Genomic DNA, 27455 nt, shown 5'->3' on the forward strand with positions numbered 1-27455 from the left:
ACATTTTTAGGTATCCATAAGAAGGATGTATTACTCTTTCTTGACCAACTCCTCACATCCTCAACTACATGCACAAACGTTGAGACTCCTCACCAGATCATCCAACTGGGACTTGAGCAACTTCAAAGATATGCTCTCACAAAGGTAATTTCAAAGGTAATGAAGTCAATTGTGCTTTCAAGCACTGTGCAGAAGTCATGAACCGCATTCAGCACCTTATGTAGTGATGATTTGAGTTATGCTGTTAAAGTCAAGGAACCCCACCTCTACCTTTGAGCCACTCTGTCCTCCCTGCTCGACAGCCCATCATATTTTAATTATAAATTTTTTGATTGACTTATTGCTTGGAGTGTTTTACCTCACCACTGTCTGCTACCCACAGGAAAAAACCTGATTCTAAACCATAATGAAAAAAGAATTATTGGCCTGATGTGTGGCGATGGACGATAAGCTGGTTTGGAAGTTAACTTATTCTACCATTGTTCCTTTACTGGTTTTGTTGTGAAGTATGTATGAAGTATGAAATAAAATGTGTCATATTTTTCCTATGTTTTGGTGAAGACTTAATTTTTTTTCCTGTAGGAGATTAACATCATTGTAGATTGAACAATCTATCTATGAGCAGCAGATTACCATCTCTTTATACTGCATCAAATCTTCACCTTGACTCCATCTCCCTGTAGTTAGACTGGTACTGTTCGTTCAACCTATCACAGAGTTGAGGGACTTCGATGATCCCTTTCCCTTGCAGATCAATTACATATTGTCTTGGTTAGTGAGAAATACTTGCAAAGCTCAGCTTTCGAAGTGCAAGTTGTTTCTGCAACTACAAGAATCAGGGTAAAACCCTGACAGACAAACAAAGCAAGAGCTGGTGTTTGAAATCAGTATATATGTTTATCTTTGGGATTTCTAGTACTGTCTCAATTACTTGCTATCAACTCCCACAATGCACTCCTACTGCAGGTAATTCAGTCTTATTCCAATCAGACTCCACTGTTCTGTGCATATAACATCATGTTTGAGATGCTTCTCCCGTAATTAGAATGTTTGCTGGAGAGAACCCGCTTGCTTCTGAGCTACGTTTATGCTCAAAATAAAGTGGGACCTGTGATGACCACCTAAATGAGTTGGATGGTACCTCAAACATCTTTCCCAGCCACTCTCTGTGTCCTCTGCCAGTTAAAACTGCTTCCTGGCCAAAGCAAGTCCAAAATTCAGTTTACAAAGAAATAACTATTTTTATTAAATCTCTCAAATTATTTTAATCCATTACATTACTCTTTTTCATTATACTTATTCTAATGCATTTTGTGAATCTTATCCCTTCAGCAATTGGTCTAAAACAGGGGTGTGTCCTCACCCCCCTCTTATTCAATCTGTACATCCTGGACCTCTCTTCGGCTCTTGACGAGTTGACATCTCCTGGCCGGGCCTTGGTGGTCTTCCCCATATCAAATATTATTTATGCAGATGACCTGCTTCTCCTCAGCAACACTCGAGTAGGGCTGCAAAGATTAATCAAATGCTTAGCAGTGTATGTAGATGATAATCAGTTAGGAAAATCAAGGTCATTACCCTAAATTGGCACATTTCCAAGTGAAGCAAATGGCTCCTCAATGGAGCAATCATAGGAGAAACAACCAGTTATGTCTACCTAGACATAGGTGTCAAGCTAGAGTCAAAGGCTACGTTCGCACTGCAAAGGGAAGTTATCAGAGCAAACGAGATGGCTCTAAATTTCTATTTCTTCACCCTAGCAAAATCTCTCTGTGGTCGCAATCTCAAACCCTTAGTTACAGTAATCAAGTCAAAATCGATACATGGGGGCAAAATAATGTTGGGTTCAGATGCCAGCCTACTGGATAGTGCAGAAATTTAAGCAAATTATCCAGCTACTGAGATCTGCATCACCCACGCAAGTCAGACTCGAATTCTCGCTGGTAAGACAAAATCTCGCCAGTCCATGAGCTTTTGTGAAATGCTGACACAAACTGAGGAATGCTACAAGGAGTCATTATCTTCCTACATATGCTCTTTAATCAACCTCCAAAGAGGGAAAGGTGACTATAAAACATACTTAGAGGAAAGCATTAAAAAATTGTCCTGGGTGAGCTCTTGGCAGACAGACACAAGTGAAAAAGTGTTGAAGAGAATGGTGAACAAAAGCTTCAGGCTGCAAAGCTGGTGTAAAGATAAAATAACACTAGCTAAGTGAGCACATGGATAGCTGGTGCTAAACACGCATGACAAGCAATAGACAAGCCTTTCCTTGAGGTGGCTTCTTCTATCAAAGTTAAGAGAAGCTAATATCAATGAGACTGGGAGTGCTTCCCACCTTAGATTTTACACTCAAATGACAGGACGAAGGTCAATGTTAGGATGCAATGTGTTGCTTATGCCATCAGTCAAAGGAACCACTGCTGCACGTCCTTTGCATTTGCCCCTGCTGAAGCAGATGTCTTAATTAGAAATTACTAATGAGTGTTTACATATTTTGAATAATGACTTATTGCTTATGTAGAAAAATGAATAACGTAGAAAAATAATGTGCACGTTTGAAATTGTGACCTCGAAGAATGGCCACCAGTTTTCACGAAATGTACTAAATAATTATTAATACTTACGAAACATTGAAACTGTATTAGATTAGTGTAGTAATATTTCATATTTAGGGTTATGGAGTATGTTCTAGCGTACTAATTGTAAGCCTTAACTTAACGAGTGTCTTAGCCTAGTTTTGCCAGGCCTCATGCAGAAGCTGTATTTCTTAGTGTTTAATAAAAAATGCTGACAGAGTGAACTAACTGTGAAATGCTCTTGTCTTGTTAAAAATGCTTAGCAGAAGCTTTCCATGAGAACTGACTAACAGGAGACAGTGTCCTTAAAATGTATAGAGACGTGTGTAATGTGTGCAAGAGGTTCTTTCCTAGGATGCGAACAATGAAGACACTGACTAGAGAAGAAGATACAACAAATTCGATACCTGACAGGCCGGATGATGAGAACATCGTAAAGCAGACCAATCAACTGCGTGTGAAGTGTGAAATATTAGAATTCATAGATTTGGTATGGAACTTTCACTGGACAGAGTAAGAAAGTACGATTAATTGACCAATTGGAAATTTGGGGATAGTTTGGTTGACTTTGATATAACATTGTGACAGAGGAAACCAGATTCAGATTAGACCTTATTCTGATTTGTGATGCGACATTGGGAGGAGAAGAGATTCAGGATTCTGTCATTGGGCTCATACTCTCTGATTGAGAGCCTGATGCTTTGCTGATCGATTGATGACCTGAGGGCGAGGACTGATTCTGCTTGCTGGCCCATACCGTGGATAGGTAGATATGGCAATGTGACTGAATTGCATTTTTGTGCCTTTTCTTTCTAGGTACCAACTTGATTGTCTTAATAGTTCAATCAATCAATCAATCAATCAATTTATAAAGCGCGCTACTCACCCGTCAGGGTCTCAAGGCGCTGGGGGGGGAGCTATTGGTCGAATAGCCATGTCTTGAGGCATTTTCTGAAGGACAGGAGGTCTTGGGTCTGGCGTAGTTGGAGTGGTAGGGAGTTCCAGGTCTTGGCGGCGAGGTAAGAGAAGGATCTTCCTTCGGTGGTGGTGCGGTGAATGCGGGGGACGGAGGCAAGGGCGAGGCTGGCGGAGCAGAGCTGGCCGGATGGGGGTGTGGAAGGTGAGTCTGTCATTGAGGTAGGTCGGACCTGTGTTGTGGAGGGCTTTGTGTGTGGGTGAGTAGGTCGAAGGTAATCCTTTTCGATACGGGTAACCAGTGTAGCTCTCTGAGGTGGGCAGAGATGTGGTTGCGGCGTGGGACGTCAAGGATGAGTTCTGCGGAGGTGTTTTGGATATGTTGCATTTTCTTTTGTAGTTGTCCTTAGGTATATGTTTTCTAAATTTGTGTTCTAAATTGTTTTGCATGAAGCCCCACATGCTGATGCTAATTTGGGTTAGTTGAGGGTATCTACATGACGACATGACAATTTGCAGAGACAAATGGTTGACAAATTATTTTGATGAACTATACAGATTATACAGTATTATTGAAACTAACTTTACTAAAGATTTGTGCTGATACTTTAGAATGCATTGTGATTCAAACTTTGATTAGATCATGTTTCTTGCGTCTTTTTGGTTAACCAATATTGGTATTTGCGTTTGATTTGATTTTGAGATTAATTGACATGACTTTAACATTGTTAATAAAAGGGAAATAAACTTACTAAACTTTTACTAAAGGTGTGGTTATTTATGACTGTAAAGACATGGTGTGTGATCATTACTGACTCCATTGATTATTTATTGATTAATGAGTATTGATTATTGTTTCTCTTCTTGAACTATGGTAAAAACATCCTGAATGAGTCAAAAGGTTCATCGACCTATATGCGTCCCCTTGTAAGTTTACTTATTAAGGTCCGACGCGCTAACACCCCCACCTAAGCACACAGCAGAGGGCCTTGCTGCAGAGTAAAATTATCACCTTATGAGTCAGAAACTGCATATCAGCAGCAATGGAGTCCTTAAATATGCAATACATAATGCTCGACATTCAGCTGGTGCAATTTATCGACATCTTTAAGGAACTTGTGAAGGCCAAATACAGTGTATAGAAACCTAGACCTCTGACTGAGGCATGAGCAGTTGATGGGTGGTGGGGGCAGAATAACAATGCCCCATTCCCCTATCACACCTTGTCCTGGCCACAGGTGGACTGCTAGGGGACAGAACATTAATATTCTAATCCCCTATCCTACCTTGTTTATGTCTTGGCTATATATCGGATAGGGAGCATGCACCTCAGCACCTTATTTATAGTGGCCTCCATTTGACAGTAAACAGGCAGGCCTTTTTTTAAGCAACACTTCAGTTTAGGTCAGGAAGGGATGCAATAGCACATGGCTCTATAGGTATCTCACCCCCCATCTCTGAGCATTTAGGCCTTAGATACATGCAGGTTATGCGCCACGCATTTTGTCACTCCATGTTTTTGAACCACAGCTGGCTCTCTAGGCACCCAAGTTATCCCCTTTTCCGCTATGATTAGGCCCTAGTTACACATGGCTGTGCACTTTACTACTCTATTTATCTTGCCCCATCTGACATCTCAATCTAGGCTGGGAAGGGAAGTAATAATGTCCAGCTTTTAGGCACTTTAGGTCCCACCAAACACCATTTTCCGCTCTAGGCTTTCTGGGGCGGCCCTGCTATGGAACCACGGTAATACACAATGCACTTTATGGGATAATAGCCAGGTTGGGATTTTTATCAGTTTTATAGGGAGGGAGGTAAGGGGAAGCCCCAGATGTAATGTTTTATTTTTTGTTTTAAATGTTGATTGGATGGTAATATCAAATGCATGTTTTGTTTATGGTTTTTATTAACTAAAACTATTTTACACACTGTTAGCCCTCTATGTGGGATTTTGTTTCTTTTCAGTTTCAGCTTATCACATATTCTCTTTACAGATTTATTTTAACTTCTTGTAAGAATCAGGTTCCACTTCTACCATAAAATGTTGAGCGTTACTGTGTGCTGTTTATGAAAATCCTGGGTTGTAGTCATGTTTCATAGAGATATGGACAAACACCTATCAAAATCTACATAAGGAGCAATCAGAAAGTATATATGTTATGAGGTATGAAAATATTAAAGTGTGAGCCAGTAATGGAGATGTTTTCCTAGGGTTTTTCCGGGGTCGAACTGTGACACAAAATATGTTCAGGCACTAAAATAAAAGAGGCCTGCATTAGTGTACTTAAAACCGAAAAAAGGGGCCCATGTGTGCGAATTGTGGTAGTTTTTAACTTGTAAAGACAGGCTGTAAAAGTATTTTGCAAGGTATAGAAGACTGCATGGATTTGAGCTTGCTACAGTCAATGTTTTTTAAAAGCAGGGAAATTATTTTCTGAATTGCATTTTCCAGGTGCACACATGCATATTTGCACATTCAGAAATTTCTATGTAAGTCCAAAGGCAGTTACTAACTTCAGTTTTCTTCGAGAATCCCCTTCATCTGGACCTTACGGATTTAGGAAATAGTTTATTTCCATTTGTACCCTGGAAAGGTATTTACTCCTCGCAATCCTGCCCTTGAATACAATACGATTTTGACCATTTGCAGAGTGCGAATGAGCTTTGGGAAAATGTAGTCAAAAATCTGTTAGTTATGAGTGTGCACCTTCTTTCATGCCATTACTTCCCTGGAAATTCCACTCCCAACCGGTGGAGTGGATATACTCACATAAAAATCTTTGTCTGAGAGCCATGAGTCCTAGTGTGAATATCAAAAGTGGTTTTACGATTGTCAAAAGGCTATTATTAATGTGTGCTAAAGTTACAGGTGCAAATAGATTTTTGACTCAGGTACATAATTGGAACAAAAATGTCAAATTAGATTAAAAGAATAAGTTGAGCTTTTTAATGTAAATGTCAACTAAATGTGTCTTCTATTACCTAAGTTGTGAATACTTCTGCCACAAAGTTAACAAATTCAATGTAAGAAACATCAATCTCTGCTTAGATCAAGATACCATCACAACATAGCAAACTGACAACAAGACGTTTAGAAAAAAATCTGAGCATGTGACTATTGAAGAAAAATAACCTCTTTCATTTCAGAAAAGAATGGGATAAGTGGAGGGTGCCACTTTGGGAAACTTCTTTCCTAAATCTTTTCTTCAAGATAAAAATAGGAAATCAGCTGGAAGCTATAGTGGTATTTGCAGGGGTCTGTAGGATACAGAGGAAAACTCAGAAATTCCTCCTACATCAGGGTATGCCAGTAGAACGTATATTTTAAAAGCTACTGTGGATTTGTGACCAACTTTGTAGTCTGAACCAAGAACCTTTTTTGGAGTTTTGCAGAGGAAAATTTCCATCAAAGTGTGGAGGATGGTCCATCTGCTGTAATGCAAGTACCATACTCTTGTAAATCTGAGGGTTGGGATATCCGCCACGTTTGTGGCAGCATACTCCGTCCGTCAAACTCTAATTAGGACCCCATGTTTGCTGACGTGACAATGGCAGAGGCATACAGGGACTGTGGACCCATTCAGGCAGTCTATTTTTGGGAGTTGCTTAGATAGTTCTGTTTTCGAGGTAAGAGATGCTGGCCCTTAAGATGGGGGAATGGGACCGTATTCTTTAGATGTGAATAGTAAGTGAGATCGCTCACATGAGGAAGCATTTCTAGGTGAATGTGTACATATCACATAGGTATAGAGCGTGTGCCCTGCAATGTGAATTCTTCCAGTCTGCATAGTTCTGTCATTTCATTTTTGTGATACCGAGGAGGGTGTCCCATGCACATTAGTCTTGCGTGTGCTGAAGAGGTTACTTGAGTTTACTGTTCTTTGCCCAGTGAACAATGGAAGGAGTGCTTATTTTTCCAATACTAAACTAGTGCTTATTTACATATGGCCTACAAGTGAAAGGATGTCTAATTAATGAGACGTCAACCCCTACCAGGGATGAAATAAAAGCCTACCCTACGCTCAAGAGGACACATTAGACAAACCATTTATAAAACGAAAGTCACGGATCAGCAACTAGAAATTAGCGGTCTGTCACCCAGACTGATGGGCGTGAGGAAAGACAAAAGCTCTGCCTGTTTGTGGGTGATCAACATTTGGCAATCATTTGCTTGCTCAGAGTTCAGCCAGAACCTATGTTTGTCTTTAGTTAGGACCAGTGTCAACATGCTTATTTGTTGTTTTAAGGGGGCTCTTTAAAATGTTTATTTTTAAGTGCTTCAGGAGTAATCATTGTCTGTGTTTGGAGGGTCGAGTAGCAATGATAATTATGTGCTATTTACGAGTACATTAAAACAGGATAACTAATGTTAGATGACAGATGCAAATGCGCAGTTGTCTGCGTCCACTTCCTTTGCTAACGCGTGAAGATGCCTACGCCTATCATTGGAAGAGGGGGGCCGGGAAAGTTGAGGCTTCTGTTAAATCATTGTGGAGCCATCTCTAAAAAACACAATATGCAATCGCTGCACTGTTGTGCTACAATGTATGTATGTGTCCATTGAAAGGTACTTTCATGGAGCCAGGTGTAGATACGGTGATATTGTAGTGCCGCCAGTTGTATGAATTTGTCGATGTGCAATCTGACTACTTTATTTCTCATGCATCCAATCCCTTCAAAAAGGCTCTGGAGTTCTACCAGAATGTGGGATAGCTCCTGGGTATGTATTTCTAAAGCAAATTTAACTAGCCCTGCTGATTCCTTCGGCAACGTAGACGGTAGTGTTGACTCGTGAACCTCCATGTGAGACCTGAGTCACAATGCTCCCCAGCATGTGTATGTGTTTATTCTATCCATAAACAAATACTCTGACTTTGCCTTGGGTTAGTGGGGTGGCCTTGGCATGGCTTGGCACAGCTAGTCTGACATGATGTTGATAGAGGCTCCAGCATCTATAGTGGTGATGACTGGGTGGTTGCCAATTTGGAGGCGACATTGGGACAATGGCTGGTTGGTTACTGTGGTATTGCCAACAGTGAACACTGAGTGTGAGGTGTATTCTGTGGAATTGTCTTCCATTTCTCTTTCCTTGTCACCTCTTTTCTGGACGGTATTAAAATTTATTTTGCCTTCCGCTGAATTGCCGAACTGCACACATTGGCAAAATTTCCACACTCAGTGCACTAGCTGGGCAGTCCGTTGGCCTGTGAGTGTGTCCTCCACAGTACTCACGCATCTTCACTGTGTCCGATGTTCTCTTTAGCTTCTCCGCTGCTTTCCTCAGCTGGACCATGTTAACGGGTTCTGTTTAAATTGTTTGGTGTAGTGCGGCCTCGATATGCAATGCTCTCACTTTCAAGAGGTAATTCGACCTTCCCATAGACAGAATGTCCTCCAGTGACTTTTCCGACTCATGTAGGATATTTTCTCTGAGCTTGGTCATGGGACACCCTTGGATAATCTGCCCTTGTATTTCTTCTTGTTCACTGAGAAACACACAGGCACTAGCCATAGAGGTGTCTAGTCATTTTCGTGCTTCTTGGTGGAGCTGTCAGAATATAAATCGCTCATAGTCCTGATTGGCATGATCTCAATATGGGCATTGAGAGCTGTAACTATCATGTTTTAAATCTCAGAAGTCACCTCACTGAGTGTCTTAAATATTTTCTCTATGCCTTCACTTCCTAAATGAAGCATGAGGGGTCATTTTCTCTCCGCTGTACCTCACTGGCCTTGAAATATAGTTCCAGGTGTTCAACCCAATATCTCCACTTGGGCAGCTGTGTGGCAGGTGCTCCTTCAATAACTAATGGCTTAATGGCTGGTAACCCTGCCATGTTGGGAGATCAGTGTCCTTGTGGGCTCTGTACTCCTTTTTACCCCAGGGTGGAGATGGCTACTGCGCCACTGGCCAGCTGCTGCTGGGCTACGTCTACCGAACCCTATGATGCAGTGCTTCCTGTCCACCCCCCAGGCAGTGGCAGTGCACCTCATTGACAATGTGGTGGGGACCGGCCTGATGTAAGGTGGTGGTAGATGCAGGTGTCGTCACCAGCCCTAGCACCACCTGGAGAGGATGCGTACCCGGCTGCAGCTGCTCAGGTGAGGAGAAGTGCTAATATATTCTCCTGTGACACGGGCACTACCAGTAGTTGGTTGATGCTGGGTGGCCACCACACAAATATCAGGTTCGGGCATGGAGCCCCACACAGACCATGAAGAAGGCTACGCCCATCTCGTCGCCAGTGTAGACTCTGGCCTCCAGGTGTGAGGGGCCTCAGCAGCACCAAGCTGCAGGCTATGGAGTCAACAGTGGGTGGAGACGCACAGGCCACAGGTGCAGCAGATAAGACAAACATAGAGTCAGCATTGGTGGTCGAATACGGACTACTCATAACTGTCATAGCAGTCCATGCCCCTAACTTTATTCACTGGACCATATCTCTCACAGGTGAAACTATCTGTGTGGCCGGGGGCATCAGGCAGATAATCTACACACAACAATCAATCAATCAGAAATGTGTAAAGTGCACTACTCACCCGTGAGGGTCTCAAGGCGCTGAGGTGGGGGGGGAGTAGAGGGGGACTGCTACAGCTCGAACAGCCAGGTCTTGAGAAGTTTCCTGACAGTAAGGAGGTCTTTGGTCTGACGCAGGTGGGTGGGAAGAGTGTTCCACATCTTGGTGGCGAGGTACGAGAATGATCTGCCACCGGTTGTAGTTCTACGGACGTGTGGGGTGGTTGCGAGGTCGGCGGAACGGAGATGACGGGTCGGGATGTAGGAGAGTCGTCTGTTGAGGTATTCTGATCCAGTGTTGTGCAGTGCTTTGTGAGCTTGGGTGCAGGTCTCTCAGATGGCCTGTGATATGGCAGTGGGGGGGGATGTCCAGGATAAGGTGTGCAGAGGTATTTTGGATGCGTTGCAGCCTCTTCTGGAGTTCGGCCGTGATTCCTGCGTAGAGGGCATCACCGTAGTCCAGTTTGCTGCTTACAAGGGCTTGGGTGACTGTTCTTCTGGTTTCGGTGGGGATCCATTTGTAGATCTTTTGGAGCATGAGGAGGGTGTTGAAGCAGGAGGAGGAGATCGCGTTGACTTGCTGGTTCATGGATAATGAGGAATCCAAGATGAATCCTAGGTTCCGTGCGTGGTCAGTGGGAGTAGGAGTGGCTAGGAGAGAGGCAGGCCACCAGGAGTCATCCCATGCAGCGGGATTGGAGCCGAAGATGAGTCTTGTCGGAATTGAGTTTCAGGCGGACTCTCTGGGTTCTGCCGGTGAGAAAGGAGGTGACCCAGTCAGGACTCTGACACGGAGTCCTGCATTGCTGAGGAGTGAGCGTAGGGTGTGGTGGTAGACAGTGTCAAACGCGGCTGAGAGGTCCGAGAGGATGCGGGCCGTGATTTCGCCGCTATCCAGTATGGTTCTGATGTCGTCAGTGGCAGTGTGAGGGCAGTTTCGGTACTGTGGTTGCTGCGGAATCCGGATTGGGAAGGGTCAAGGGTGCAGTTCTCCTTGAGGAAGCGGGTTAGTTGTCTGTTGATGGCCTTCTCAATGACTTTTGCAGGGAAGGGGAGCAGAGAGATAGGCCAGACGTTCTTGAGGTCCTTTGGGTCCGCCTAGGGTTTTTTGAGGAGGGCGTTGATCTCGGCGTGTTTCGAGCTCTCCAGGAAGATGGCAGACTCAAAGGAGCTGTTAACGATCTTCTGTAGTTGGGGTGCGATGACTGAGCTTGCTTTGTTGAGGATGTAGTGACTCCAGGGTTCGGATGGTGAGCCGGAGTGGATGGTGTTCATGATTTCGATGGTGTCGTTGTCGTTGATCGGGGTCCAGGAGAACAGGAGGTTGGCCGGAGGTGAATCTGTGGTGTTGGTGGTTGCTGGGGGGGTCTGGGTGCTGAACCTGTCGTGGATGTCTGCAATCTTGCGGTGGAAGTGGGAGGCTAGGGAGTCGCAGAAGTCTTGAGATGGTGGGATGTCATTGGCGTTGGAGCTGGGGTTGGAGGGTTCCTTCACAATGTTGAAGAGCTCCTTGTGGCTGTGTGCATTGTTGTTGATTCGGTCTTTGAAGGTGGTTCTCTTGGCGGTTCGGATGAGTTGGTGGTGTGTGCGGATGGCGTTTTTGAAGACTTTCTTTCAAGTCTGCGGCAGGTTTGCTTAGATTCGAGGAGGTCAGCGGTAAACCAGATGGCCCTTCTGTTGGTGCTTCTGTTGGAGGGGTTCTTGATCGGGGCGAGAGAGTTGGCACAGGCGCCAATCCATTGCCTGAAGTTGCAGGCAGCTGCATCATTGTTGGTGTTGTCGATGGGTGGGTTCTGGGAGAGGGTCGCGATGAGTTGGTCTTCAGTGACCTTATTCCAATTGCGGTGGGGGATCCTCTGTGGGTGGTGGTGTGTTGTGGGTTTCTTGAAGGAGAAGTCCAGTCGAGTTCGATGGTGTGGCTAAAGGAGACGTGATTGCTGGTGGAAAAATAGGGTTGAGTGTGTGTCCTGCGGAGTGGGTTGGTGTTGTGACAAGTTGTTTGAGGCCGAGGCTGGAGAGGTTGTCGAGCAGGGTGGTGGTGTTGTTGTTGTTGTTGTTGCTCGAGGTGGAAGTTTAAGTTCCCAAGGAGTATGTAGTCAGTGGATGCGAGGGCGTGCGTCCTAATGACGTCGGTGATGGAGTCGCTGAATTGCTGTTGGGTGCCGGGCGGCCTGTAGACGAGGATCCCTCGGAGGGTGGTGTTTGGGACGGTGTGGATCTAGAAGTGCAAGTGTTCTGTGGTGCTGAGGGTGTCTTCGGTGCTGGTCGTGATCCTGAATTTGTTCTTGTGGATGATGGCGATGCCTCCTCCTGGTTTGTTGGGGCGATCCCTGCGTAGCACATGGTGCTAACCCCTCAAGAAACATTACACCAGGAAGACAAGGTTCCAGGATAGAAGTTTGGAGACTTAAATTTCTCCTTTGAAAAATGTAAACAGGTGCCCTGTCATTCTCAATATGACTACAGCTTGGCAATGGAGCAGCAGAGAGTGAAGATATTAGGAGTAAACTCTGTTGTGTGCATTCATTTGCAGGTTCCCTGATAACGAATGAGGGCCCCCCATCCATCTGTGAATCGGAATGTGATGCAACTGGGCCAAACCATTGCTGAACTCATGCTCAAAATCACATAAACATGTAGATCGGTGTCAGGATACCTACCTATGCAATTCAGAATTTGCATTACACTTGATTCTTCACCAATCACCAGACCCTGTGTGACTTACACACACACAAACACACAGAAATACATGTGCGCACACACACACACACACACACCTTGGCAAAATCACTTTACATCACAGTGCCAAATACCTGGTTGCCAGAACTACAATACCCTTGGGCCAAGATCTTTCTAAAGAAAACTGCAAAAATAAAAATATAAATGTATATATGCATGAATTGTTCTTAAAGTACAGGTTTACATGCGGTTAGTTCATTTTTTCAGTTTACATTGCTATTGCATTCTGTGCGTCAGATAAAGACATCATACTTACATATCTATAATAATGTTTGCAAACATATTCCTTGATATCAAATATTTTATTTTGGAAAGAACAGAGGCACAAACTAGTACTAAATATTTACATATTTCACTTTTACAACTAATGCTTCACATATGCTCAGCTACCTGATTTCAAGTTTTGCAAGATTTCTACTACAACGTCCTCAAATATCTAATTCACTTATAAACGTATTGCTTACTATTGGGCTGATACCATCCAACCACCCTCAGCACACTCTTAAAAATGTAGGACAAGAATGGATTATTTATATCTGGGGTTAATTTCTTGATGTTCTGACAAATTTACAAGATGGATCCAATAACACGACATACACAGTTCAGCATCTTTTCAGAACACTCCATAAACAATGAAAAATAGCTTTCTTAATTTAGGGTAATAGTGGTAAGTTGAGAAAATACATTTTACTATTTACCACCTTCAGAAATTAAAGGGAAGCCTATTTGGGAGACGACGGCATTTTTACATCAAAGAAAGAAGTAGGAACACAACGAAGAATCTTTAGAGATTTAAGCTGCATTCACTGTATCTATTTATATATGTATTTATTTTTAATTTACAATTTTCTGCAGAGCAAACATGACCTGGTAAGTATCAGAGAACTTTTCATAGAGACAGTTACATTTGCATGCAAGCAGTTTACACAACCAGAAAAAGTAAAAGTTTAAAAGTTAAAATAGAATGAATATTACAGTCAGCTACAAAAATGAACAAGTAAAATAGTTCTGAGGAAAACGTAGGAAATGTAAAAAGAAATGTTCCTTCAGTCCTGAAAGTTATAGAATAACCACCAGCAGGCATTCTTGGTGGACATTCAGTTTAACTACCAAAAAAAGTCACCGCCTTTCAGAGTAGGATTGAATTGAGCTGGTGAAGATTTTTTCAGTCTGGTTATCATTATGCTTTCATATCCAGACGTGTTCTCGAGATGAGCCACAGCGATAGATAATGGGCACAATGCAAAATGACAGGATGGTAGTACTAGTCTAAGAGATAGCTATAACAAAAACCTTGTCCTGAAGCTCAGGAACTTACAGAAAGAGAAAACAGCTGTAAGAGTACACATTTCAAAGTAGATTTATAATTTTGAATTTGAATATATCTATGTATGTGTGTGTCTGTAGGATTAAATATATTTATATAGATATGTATGTAGATATATAAAATGGCTTATGGTTTCAGTAGAAATACTAAATAGCAATTGTCAGGTAATTGTGAAATAAAACAAAAACACAGCATTGTCACAAAATGCAGAAACGTAAAGCCAACCAGATTGCTCTGCATGCCCCAGGTAGTCAATATTTACCACAGGGAACCTTCGGTAGTAGATAGGTGGTATCAAGTGGTCTTATTGCATTTACCAGTATGTTCAATTAGTATTCTCAGCTCCGTACTAGAAGAAGGACTCTTAAGTTCAAAATCAATGGTGTAACATCGCATATGGGAGTAAGGAACCTCTCAATTCTAAAGTGAATTAAATGATTGTATCTTAATGTTATTAAAATGGGAGGATTACCAATATGTTTAAAGCATGTTCATAAATGATTTAAAGCATTAAAGAATGCTTTCATATGCTCTATGTCAGTGGTTTCCAACCTGTGGATCCAGGAAGCCACCTCAAAGGCTCCATGACTTCTTAGAAATCTAAATAATATTAACAGATTAATGAAGTGCACATAAATAATGTGGCTAAATGTACAATTGAAAAGTTTTGAACATACTGTAAATGTCAAGGAATCTGAAATAGGAGGCTTTGTCTGAGAAGTGCAGGTGCAAAAAACAGAATATTGTGTGGACGATGTGTGACTTCAATTAATTAAAATGTGTTATCATTTGTGTATGTGTTTCATGTACGTTTCTGTATTGTTGGTGTATTGTTTTGCGTTTCATCAACAATGTTTAGGCCGGGGTCCCCGGTTCCAAGTTACAACTCGGTTCTGGGGAGGGTCCCCAGATTCCAATAATGATTCAGTGATGGTGTGCGGGTTCCAGTAATGATAAAGAGGGTGTCCACACAAGTCAGAAGGTTGGGAACCACTGGTCTATATCGGTCCAGAACCATCTCTTGGACCATATATTACAAACATGTCCAGTTGCACTATTACATAGTAATGTTCTCCAATCGTCCTGTCATGCACAGATTTATCATTGTCATTATTTTAGGTTACTAAAAACTGTGACACTTTTCCTTCTTACTAACTTGCATTACAGGGTATTAAATGCATTTTGGGAAATATTTCCTACAGGTGCACATTGAAGGTTTTTATTTGATAGCATTATAATATGAACAAATAAACACTCTTAAAGTATCTATAAACCTGTCCATGACAGCTAATTAGAGTTTCAAGCATGACTTAAGGTTACAATACCATAGGTAACACAAGGCTAGCATGCACTGACTGACTCCGCTAGAAGATTCTCTTATGCCATATAACTAAATGCATGCACACAAAAAGGGATAAAAGACTGAACCATCCTATGAAAGAATCTCTCTCAATGGCTGGTGTACAGATTTCCCTGTACAATACATCACAGCAAGGCCTTTCAGAATTGTTGCCTTCTTAAGTGACATGAAACATCTACATTGATAAAGGGAATATGTAATTTTCATGTTTACTTTTTTCTGTGAGTAAGAAAATGATTTCTGGTTGTGTGTCCGCCTGATCACTGTATACAGCCATATTTAGAAAGAGTTTATGTGGATTGAAATTTCAAACTGTAGTGATTATTTTTTTTAACATTTCATTGAACAATTGGCAGTAGAAGAACTATTGGCAACCTCAGTCGTGTTGGGGTGTTAAATCTTTCAGCTTTGTCATTAATGGCCACAATGGAAACATGAATATCAGCAATGGCCATCTTTGAAATGGATGTGTTAACTAAAATTTGACATTGCCCAATGTGCATGTGTGTGCATATGCAAATGAGGATGACAAGTGCTTAATTTGAACTGATGGTTTTCAGTGCAGGGCACCAGTACTTATTTTACAGGGCCAGCACTTAGTTTTCTGCATCAGTCAATTTACTGCAAGTAAAAGGCACTTATGGGAAAGGCGGAGGAAGACGAAAACGAAAAAGCATCCCAAATGGAGAAAGCAGAAATCTGCAAGAGTGAGCTGAATGGACAAGGAGTGGCTGCAAATGGATTAAAGAGGCCCGAGATGGCTTTAGGATTACGCTGCCTCAACATTCAGTGCTCGCATATCTCAATGCAGCAGGTGCCTGTTTCAAAGGGGAGCTTTGAGAACCGGCACATTTTTATTTACAAATTAAGCATTGCGATGACCACCTTGGAATGGTTAAAAACTATTTTGGCCAGTCGACAGCTCAGCACTCAGCAAAAGAATTACCAAAGGGACTGGCGGAGCAAGATGACACTGGGTGGGGAGTGGTAGAATGGGGATTAAAAAGAATGATGAGGTGAAAAAGAGGGGATGGGGATCTGGAGGCAGAGAGAGTCAGAAAAAGTAGCCCCTCCCATGGACAGAAAAGGCTGTCTTACAACACAGTGGAAGAATACATCACCAAGCAGAATACTGAGATTGAAATGCCCCTGGCAGAAGAAACACAAGAATAGGGAGGAAAGCTAGGAGCCGGGAGCAGGGATATGGGAAAGAAAACAAAGTGATCAAATAAAAAGCAAGGGTTGCAGTCCACTCTACCTATATGTAATATAGCAGAAACAATACGACTCCAACTGACAGCTAGACCTGTCTGTAGCCAGGACGTAAAAAGCATAGGAGTAATGGCATTAAATGTTGGTTTTCTATGCATTGGTGACAAAGTGAAATTATAAATTAGTTGTGAAGAGATCTTGAATAAAAGTATTTTTGTTGCATAGGGAACTTGCACCCAACCCTATTGAAAAATAATGAGGAAGTAATAAAGGGATAAATAGATCTCTCAGTGCAGCAAGAGCAATTTAACTGAGTAGTGGCAAGCATAGAAGCAGAACTAATGAAAGGGATAGATCCAATCAATATTCATTGAAAAAAGTGTTAAACCCATAACAACGAATACATTAAAGTAACAAAACCCTAATGTGCACAATTAATCAATTGCATTTGGAAGATGTTACAATAGATCAGATGTTCATGCATTGTCTACGAATGATTTAAGTTCATATCAAAATCATTACACAATGACGCTGTTTGGCAATTGTGATACATGTGTCAGATTAAGACCTTAATTGACCGTTTACAAATAGTGGTGCAATATCACAGCTACCTGACAAAGAATTCTGTAGCACACAGCAAACAAAGCCATAGGATGGATCCTGTGTGCTATGATCAATATGAAGACTGCTAGATACAGCATGAGAGGAAGAGCTATTGGTATTTAACTTTTTAAAATACCTCAGATCACATGCGGTGTCTCCATGGAAGCATTCTTTAGACAGACTTGTGTTTTCCCTAATCCTCACGAACATTTCAATGTAAATTTCATTATTAAGTGAGGGCATGTGATATTTACTTTTCTCCCGTCTTCAAACAGTATGTTAGTTCTTCCCACAAAAAATAAACAAAATAAGAAATAAAGGACAAATAGATGTAAATCAAATATAGTTCCCTCAAACAAGGTTTGTCACTAATAAATCCTTTAATTTCCGTCAGTCAGTGCTTCATTAGCAAAAAACGGAACAGGGCTCAGATGTTCATTCTTATTAGCCTGCTGCTGGCAGTGCCCAAAGCCAGAGATGCCGAAAAGTGAGGCTGTCAAAACTTGATTCTATCTCATGCCTCTTTCTTCAATCACGCTACACTTCTCACCTCACTATCTCACTCCTGCAGGCTCCTTGTCACCCCTGCTTCGTCCTTATGTCACTGTTTTCCTACCTTTCACTTCCTCCTTATTTCTTACGTCCCTGTGCTTTGCTTCCTATGGATAGGCATATAGGGATGGAGGAAGCACCGCCAACAGGCTGGTGGTGCTTCAGGGGCAATTCTGACCGCGGCGGTAAAGGTTTCCCGCCGGTTTTCCCCTGCCCCAGGGAATCCTCTGCGGCGGCGCTGCAAGCAGCGCAGCCATGGGGATTCCGACCCCCTTCCCGCCAGCCTGTTCCTGGTGGGTGTCGTGGGGCCCCTGGGGGCCCCTGCAGTGCCCATGTCACTGGCATGGGCACTGCAGGGGCCCCCTAACAGGGCCCCATTAAGATTTTCAGTGTCTGCAAAGCAGACACTGAAAATCGCGAATGGTGCACTGCACCCGTCGCACACCAGCAACCCCGCCGGCTCCATTCGGAGCCGGCTTCATCGTTGCTGGGGCTTTCCCGCTGGGCGGGCGGGCGGCCTTTTGGCGGTCGCCCGCCTGCCCAGCGGGAAAGTCAAAATGACCGCCGCGGTCATTTGACCGCGGTACGGTCTTTGGGCGGTCTCCGCCCGGCGGGCGGCGCCCGCCGGGGTCAGAATGACCCCCATAATGATGGAACGAACTTCCTAGTCTCAAAAAATGAGTACCTGGATCCTCCTCCTGCAAGCACCTGATCAAGCTACGCACTGTTGTCAGCAGCACTGAGGTGTGTTTATGAGCAGCTGATTTGCATTTGTAGCACAGAAGGTGCTTTACCACTACTTAGGTACTCGTCACACCACTACCGACCTTTTACCCTCGACATGCCTATCTATGTGCTTTTTTCAATTAATAACAACCAAGGGCAATGAAAAAGGCCTTCCCGTGTACATTTTTACAAATTCGTAAATTACCTTGCTACTAGGAGGGGGCGAGGCAATCCAAATTTCCCTTACCCAAATGAGGATTTTTTTCTCAACCTGGGCGAAAAATATGCAAAGTTGGTTTGTGCGAAATGTGCAAAAACTACGTGTATGTGAGTAATTCCCTATTCAAATTCACTTCCTCAAATTTCACAATTTACCAAAGTGGCGGAGTAGTGAATTTTGCAAAAGTCCACTTGCAAAATCAAATTTCTCACAGCCCTAACATTTATCACAAAATGTAAATATTTTTCATGCTAAGTGAGCATGATGAGGTAGGAAGATGCAGCACAGAGGGTACTGTGTTGTCATAGAAGTCCTATTTAAAAGTAATAGCACAATAATGGTTTGAGCATTGATAACAATTCAGCTATGGTTTCATTGTTCTTACAAGATAATTATAAATTTGGATACTATGAAGATTTATCACTATTTACGATATTATAAATATGTATATCATAAAGAGCAAACTAGGACAAAAAGCAGCGTGTTATTAACTAGGTAAGTTAAAACAATGCAATGCATGAAGATAAAGCTCTTGGCGATTCATCCTTACCATTTTTACTGATGTCAAGTTCTTTGAGATTAACTAAACTGGCAATTGTGGTGGGCAGGTTGGAAAGGTCATTGTCAGGCATACTCAGTTTTCGTAGAGCCTGACAGCTGAATAATTGCTGTAAAAGAAGAAAAACGTTAAATGAATTAGATTATTTAACAAATGTAACTAATTGCTATCAGTTTTACATATACATGGATAGAATACCTGTGTAGGATTACCTTATCTGTAAGCAGGCGGATTGCTTACATTTAATAAATAATACATTTGTTTAAAAAACATGACTAATATTGCAAAGCTATTGTAAACATGAAGTCTGATATGTATTAGATAGCCCTCAGGGCGAACGGATGTGGATGGCTCATATCTCAAACTCAAGGAAGGGCAACTGACTTAATAATTAACATGCAGAAAATATGGATCAGGGGTCTGCTGTTACCATCGTGTCCTGGAATATCGCCAGAGTAAAAACCATTATTATAGACGGATTTGTAGTAGTAAACAGTTGCAACTATACTATAATTATATTGCAAGAAACATGGCTAATAGGTCTGGTCCACTTAGGAGGTTACACACTCCAGTGCCAAAAAATAAAATAAATCGGGTAGGCCAAGTGAAGGTCTAGCCACGTATGTCTCCATGGCGCTACACGCTACAACAGAGCAGCTGGCATTCTCAAAAAATGATCTGCATGCCATCAAACTCATTTTCAGTGACAATCGACAAACCCCTCTTGTAATTTTTAATGTTTATGCTTATCCGCAGAAACGTCAGCCAACCCTGCTTTTTGAGAAATTACTGATGGGTAATTTCAATGCCCACTTAATCGACACTCCTGAACCCGATGAACAATTGGCAGCTGAAAATGCTTTATGGTCAGTTCTGCCTCAACTTCCACCAATATGGAAGAGATTGGATTCAATGGGCAAACAATTGGTCGAGGCATTAGAGCATTTGAGCATGAGGGTTCTACATGGCAGGACCAAAGATGATATGCCACCTAGCTACACCCACTACAGCACAAAGGCTGCAAATATAATAGACTATACAGCTGTGTCTTTTCCCCTGCTAGCTCGTGTGAGGAAATTTAAAATTAAAACTACTCTCCACAGTGATCACTCATACCAACATATAGAACTGGACTTGAATGCCCCACACTTCTTGCCTGTTGTTGCTGAACTAGGAAGTATTGCATCTACCAACTTAAAACCTTTGATTTGGTCAGAGAGTTCATTAACGCGGCTGTGTGAAAAGATAAAAACTCTGTTTCAATCTGCAACACTCCAGGACTCGCCTGCAGTGGAAGTGTGGGCCACCTTTCCAATTTCGTTATCTCCGCTCATATTTGCTAAGTGCCAATCACCAACACAAAATCGTACTGAGTCTTCAAGTCTATCAGAGAAAATTCTAAAATTAAGAAAGGAAATGAGCATGAGCTCAAAGTAATGAAAAATAGACCTTTCACAGAATCTACATGTGTCCAAATAAAAGCCCTTTGAAAATACTATAAAAGCCAGGTATGGCGTGAGCGCATTAAGAGGAAGGACAACTTCTGGCTCAAATTACTCTATAGCTCAAAAATGGCAAATTCCAGGGCCTTTTAGGTAAGAGTCAATGGCAGGCAGTCAAGAGTAATTACTTTTTCATCAATTCCCAAGCATAAATGGGCGGATTACCTGGCCAACATCTTTTTAAACAAGACTCATCTGAAGCAAATTCACACCTGAAGGAGCCTGCAAGTCCTAAGGTCCTCTGTCTGATCAACGTTGGATACAGCACTAAGGCGGTCTTCCAAGTAATTAGGAGGGGGCATAGGGATGGTGCCCCCTGCCTCAATGGCCTTCCACAGGCAATATTTAAGGCCTATCCAGTGTACTGGTCAACTGCACTGGCAATCCTTTACACTGAAGTAGAGCACAACAAAACCACCCCTGGCAGATGGAGAGGATCTATAATCAATCCTATATTTAAAGGGGGTTACAGAACAAATCCGGCCAACTACATACTGATTGCTTTAATTGATAGTGAGGCCAAATACTTTGGCATGCTGATCTTGGATGATCTGCTCCACTTGTCCAATTCAAACAACCTCGTCCCCCTGAATCAATCTGGCATCTGGAAGGGTTACGGCACAATGATCAATATTCTAGCGTTAAGTGACATTGCAGACAAAGAAAAACCCCTAAAGGAAAAGCTACATCTATGCTTTGTGGGCTTCAAAAGCGCCTTTGATCAGGTGGACAGAGCAATTCTTTGGCGCAAATTGCAAAGCTGGAGCCTGCAGGAACGGCTTCTCCACAGCATTGAAATGCTAACTGATAAAACCTGGGTGCAGATCAAGGTAGCAGATGGTTCGAAAATTTCAAGGATGATTCCAACAAATATAGGCTTAAAACAAGGATGCGTTCTCGCATGCACCTTTTTAACCTTTTTATGGCTGACCTCTCCCCAAAGCTAGACATGACCAACTCACACTCTCCAAGGATGGGGAACCTGCTTATATCACACCTCTCACCTGCTGATGGCATTGTTTTATTGAGCCACATGAAAATAGGACTACAGCGGCTAGTTAGCACCCTAGGTGATTTTGCAACATCAAACAAATTAGAAATCAGTACTACGAAGACAAAAATGATGTCTATATGATACCCTTTTAACTCTGTAATTAAAATTAAGTTGGGCGGCATTAGCTTTGAAATGACTCGCTGTTATAAATATCTTGGCTATACTATAGACAACAAGGCTAACCTTGTGTCACAAAAGCAGCACATCGCTCAGAAATGCAAAGCGCTGACATTCGCTTTTTGCGCCCTAGCCTAAAGGTTAAAAGGACCGTCGTATAAACCTTTACTGTTCGTCATGTCGGCCAAATTCCTTCCAGCTACTATATATGGAAGCGCAGCACTATACAAGAATGACGCCTTTCTCCTGGATCAGCAACAAATAAAAATCAACAAACAAGTTTTCAATCTTCCCCGCACTGCTTCCCCTGCTCAAGTTAGGCTAGTTTTGGTCTTAAACAACAACAGCTGGACAAGAAAGTACATACCATAAAGACCTGGTATAAAATAAGAAGAAACAACACCAGCCCTTTAGTCGTGGCTTTATAGAATTCAGTAAGCAATGATTGAAAGTCAGTATACAACAGGTACTTGCAGTACTGGCTGCAAGAGACACAATTTACATATCTATGGGACTCTAATATGCCATATCCCCTTCTGTGCATTTTGTTAAAAAAGGAAATAGGTCTGCAATCTTTGCTAGATGATAAACGCAAATTTGCACGACGCTCGCATGCCTGGTTTCTCATGCATACTTACACTACACTAGCACCATCGCAATATATGATCTCAACATTTTTAGTACACGTCAAACGCCACCTGCACGCGATATGGCTAGGATCCCTTCCATCAAGAGCGGATCAACCATTGTGGAAGAATGGGGGAGAGACGTCATTCAGGCTATGCAATGCTGCCAGGGAGGACATGGTCCATTTGATCTGTATTTGCCTGGCCCTCAGAGAAACACATCGCCAACTGCTGAAAGGAGTTTTTAGTACAAACGGAATACTCTTTTGTCAGCTAGCAGTGATGAAACTGTTTGATTCAACTGATCCACAGATAAACTGTAGACTTGTTACATTTCTGTCTGCACAGACCAAATGCATAAATTTGCGGCCTGTGACTGTTAGTACACCATAAAGATGTAGGTTATGTTCTTGAAATACGCAGAACTAGGCACATTGAAAAGTTTGCACTTTTAACAATTGTTTAGTTACTCCTATTATTGTTTTAGCATAAATTCAATAATTTTATAGTGGATATTGAATCTTAATTGTGTTTAGTTTTATTAAATATCACTACCCCTAGATGTTGTCAAGCCGGCAACATAAGGGCAGCTTTTAAATATCCAGCTGTAATAACCGTGTAATTAGTTGACTAATTTGCTAAGATTTTAATTAATCATGCAAATAAATAAATAAATAAATGTATGTAAGATACACATTCTTAAATGACCAATTCACACCTTTTTACCTTATTCACAGAACCATCCAGCTCCAACACAGTTAACTTATTTAGTTTGAAAAATAAGACATGGGTCAATGTAATTGAGAGAGAACTTGTTTCAAAGGCCATAGATGCATACATTGTAAGCATTTTATGGCATATGCATGTTTAGGGTCAAATAGATGTTTAATGTTGAAATCCCTTTTTGTTACAGGTGAAAAAAAATGTTTTCACCTATTTTTCCATGCCATATCTCTTCATTGTAGACACTGCAATAATTTGTTCAGTAACTTATGCCTGTATCTTTAAGGCATTCCATGTTCTGAAAAGTGTTGAACATGCATTTACAGAGTTTAAGGCTGAGTTGGTCAGCATCCTAATTGCCTAGGACGCTCTGAGCTCTATTTGTAACACCTGTGGAAATCCCTACAATGCAAACGAATGCCTACTTCAAGCATGAAATAGACCGTTAGAAATAGGATACATATAGCTAACACACATTATACCGTTGTGAAGCATTCATAAATTACACATACGGCAGGTCCTCTTTCCACTCGTAATGGTCACACACAACATGGAAGATTCGCAATATGATCATGCAGGTCGATTTTCAATACTATGAACAGCCAGCCATCCCAGTGTGCATGAGTCATATCAACTCTCAGTTTCTGTAAATAAATAATTCTGTATGTCAAACTTGGGAAGCATGAATGCCTGATGAGTATACAAGGCCACATTTCTTGTTTGCTAATATTATGCGGCGCAGGTGCACATATGCTGATCAGTGACCAGCGTAGCGCACAAGAGGCACACATAATTCGCTTGGTGCGTACATCTGGTAGATATGTGCCTCAGTCACTAGCTTGAATTATCCTACTATTCAAAGTATTGTGGCACCCTAGATGCCATAAAATTCTGTATCCTCAGCTAGCAACTTCGGCAAAGGCGAAAAATAAATTTTACTTGCTGAGGGCCTATCTGAAGAAAACAAAACTATTCCAAATTTTTGCCAAAACAGTGCTGCCGGATGGTCATTGTTGGAAATGGCCTTTCTGCAGGGTCACCCCCAAACTTTTTGCCTTCCCCCTTCTCCTTTTCTGACCTCATTTTTGCTGGCTTTAGGACTCTGCACACTATACCACTGCTATTCAATGCTAAAGTGCATGTGCTCTCTCCTTAAAACATAGTGACATTGGCTCATACCCATTTGGCTTATTTAATGTACTTATAAGTTCCTAGTCAAGTACACTACATGTGCCCAGGCCTGTAAATTAAATGCTGCTAGTGGGCTGCAGCACTGGTTGTGCCACCCACATAAGTAGGCCCCTAACCATGTCTCAGGCCTGTCACTGCAGGGTCTGTGTGGGCAGTTTCACTGCCACTTCGACTTTGGCATTTAAAAGTAATTGCCAAGCCTTAAACTCCCCTTTTTCTACATATAAGTCACCCCTAAGGTAGGCCCTAGGTAGTCCATAGGGCAGGGTGCTATGTGGGTAAAAGGTAGGACATGAACATGCGTGTTCTATACGTCCTAGCAGTGTAAAACTCCTACATTCATTTTTACACGGATGTGCGCCCTGCTCCTTTCATAGGCTAACATTAGGGCTACCCTCATATACTGTTTGAGTGGTAGATTCTGACCTGAATGGAGTAACAAGTTTAGATTTAGTATGGCCAGAATGGTAATACAAAATCCTGCTGACTGGTGAAGTTGGATTTAATATTACTATTTTAGAAATACCACTTTTAGAAAGTGAGCATTTCTCTTCACTTAAATCTTTTTGTGCCTTACAATCCACGTCTGGCTGGGTTAGTTGACAGCTCCCTTGTGCATTCCACTCAGACAAACCGCAAACACAGGATGCTCAGTTACACTTGCACACATCTGCATATGGAATGGGTCTTCCTGGGCTGGGAGGGTGGAGGGCCTGGCACTTACATGTCAAAGGACAGTAGCCTGCCCTCACACCAAGGACTGCCACACCGTGGCAGACAGGATGAAACTGAAAGGGGACCTTGTGCACTTCTAAGCCACTCCTTGAAGTCTCCCCCATTTCAAAGCCACATTTGCGTATTTAAGCACGGTCTCTGACCCTAACAACTCAGACACTTCTGGACAAGATACCACTGAAGAAGAAACTCTGAAACAGAACCTACAACCTACCAAGAGGAACTACCTGGCTGCCCAAAAGGACTCACCTGACTGTTTTCTGCAAAGGACTGCTGTCCTGCTGTTGCCCTGCTGCCTTGCTGTCCTCTGCTGAGAGGTGCTCTTCAAGGGCTTGGATAGTGCTTGCCTACTGTTCCCTGAAGTCTCAGGACCAAAAAGATTTCATTTCTGCAAAAGAACTCCCTGTGCATCGAAAATCGACTCACAGCCTGCAAGAAAGGACGCATAGCCTGCATCGCAGTGAGGAAATCACTACACTCCGAGTGCCAGTGTTGCAACCGGAAATTCGACGCACAGCCCACTGGATTGATGCAAAGCCGAACTGGAACGATGCAGCCCGACTTCCTGCGAGAAGAATCGATGCAGCGCCTGCTGTGCAGCAGAAATAGCCATGCATTGCCCACCAGATCGATGCAGCCCCTGTGACTTCGTCCTGCACGCCCAGGATTTCAACGCATTGTCCCCAGGGTGTTCAGAAACCCTGCAACCTGAAGAGGATCCCAGTCTATGCGCCAGAAATCGATGCAAAGCCTGCCCTGCTTGAAAACTCAATGCATTGTTTGTGTGCGCTGAACAAATCGACACACACACCTCCCCGTTTTCCACGCAACTCGTACTTTGCGGTCCCTTGCAGAGAATTTGAGCACAAACCAGGTACTTTGTGCTTGCAAGAGACATTTGTTGCTTTTTAGAGACTAAAGACTTCTTTTATTATTTCCTACATTGATAATTCAAAGTGTACTTATCAAATCTTAATTGTTTTGACCTGCATTTAACCAGATAAATATTATATATTTTTCTAAACACTGTGTGGTGTATTTTTGTGGTGTTATGCTGTGGTATTGCATGATTTATTGCACAAGTACTTTACACATTGCCTTCTAAGTTCAGCCTGACTGCTCAGTGCCAAGCTACCAGATGGTGGGCACAGGATAATTTGGATTGTGTGTGACTTACCCTGACTAGAGAGAGGGTTCTTGCTTGGCCAGGGAGTAACCTGACTGCCAAACAAAGACACCATTTCTAACATTGGTAATCAGTGGTGAGGATAGGACTTGTATTTGTGCAGTGACATACAATAGCTAAGTGTTCACTACCTACCCACAGTTGAAGGGCAACCTGATTTTTTATCTTTTTCTGCAATTTTTTTCTCTGCCTGATTTTTAACTAAATCCTCATTCAACATGTCTCTGGCTAGGTCTCAAGCAGGAGCTGAAAAGTTTGACCTAGCCTAGCTGGAGACATACACTGTTAAACAGCTGAAGGGGTACTGAAAGGGGTTGGAAGTACCCACCCAGCATGCCTCCAAGAAGGAGGAGTACCAAAAGGCACTGAAGGCCTGGGCAGAAGCCCATTCAGAGGAGGATGTTGAGGAGGAAGAGCAAGAGGATGGACCCTCAGAGGATTTCTTGCCAGTAGTGGGGGATGTTACCCTTGGATTTGTGCCCCCTACTAGACCAGAGAGCAGTGTCTCTAGCCATGGCCTGACCGCAGACGAAAGAAGGAAGGAGGCGACACACTCCCCGCATTGAATCCTAAGGATCAAAACAGATACACACCCATGAAAGCTGCTTTGCTTGCCAAGTTTGGGCTGACACCTGAGAAGTACCGTCAGAGGTTCAGGAACAGCACCAAACTCTACACACAGAACTGGGTAGACTTTTTTGATTTCTCCGGTAAGGCACTGAATGGAAGGGTGCGGGTTAGTAAAGTAAACGACTGCACAGGGTTATATAATTTAATTCTGCAAGAGCATATGCTCATTATTTGTTCTACACAGTTGTGGCAGCACCTGGTTGACAGTAAGCTGACTGATCCTAGAAAGCTTGCTGAGGAGGCGGACCCCTGGGTTAAAACCAGAGTGTCCAAAAAGGTACCAAGGAGTGACCCCAAGAAGGGTGGTTCCGTTCCCCCAAACAGAGTGAGGGGGAGGTTAAGGATGACCCAGACAAGTCCCAGAATAAGGGGGGAGGAA

The 27455-nt window shown here is 42.6% G+C and overlaps 1 protein-coding gene across 1 annotated transcript in view; it reads right to left on the reverse strand.

Moving 5' to 3' along the window:
• LRRC7 (leucine rich repeat containing 7) overlaps positions 1-27455 on the reverse strand; it is a 1681735-nt gene that overhangs the window by 1142634 nt on the left and 511646 nt on the right. Inside the window, exon 5 of the mRNA XM_069232450.1 lies at positions 19304-19421. Coding sequence (XP_069088551.1) covers positions 19304-19421 — 118 coding nt within the window. The remainder of the gene's footprint in view (positions 1-19303; positions 19422-27455) is intronic.

Source organism: Pleurodeles waltl, chromosome 4_2, assembly GCF_031143425.1.
Source record: "Pleurodeles waltl isolate 20211129_DDA chromosome 4_2, aPleWal1.hap1.20221129, whole genome shotgun sequence".
Lineage (NCBI taxonomy): Eukaryota > Metazoa > Chordata > Amphibia > Caudata > Salamandridae > Pleurodeles > Pleurodeles waltl.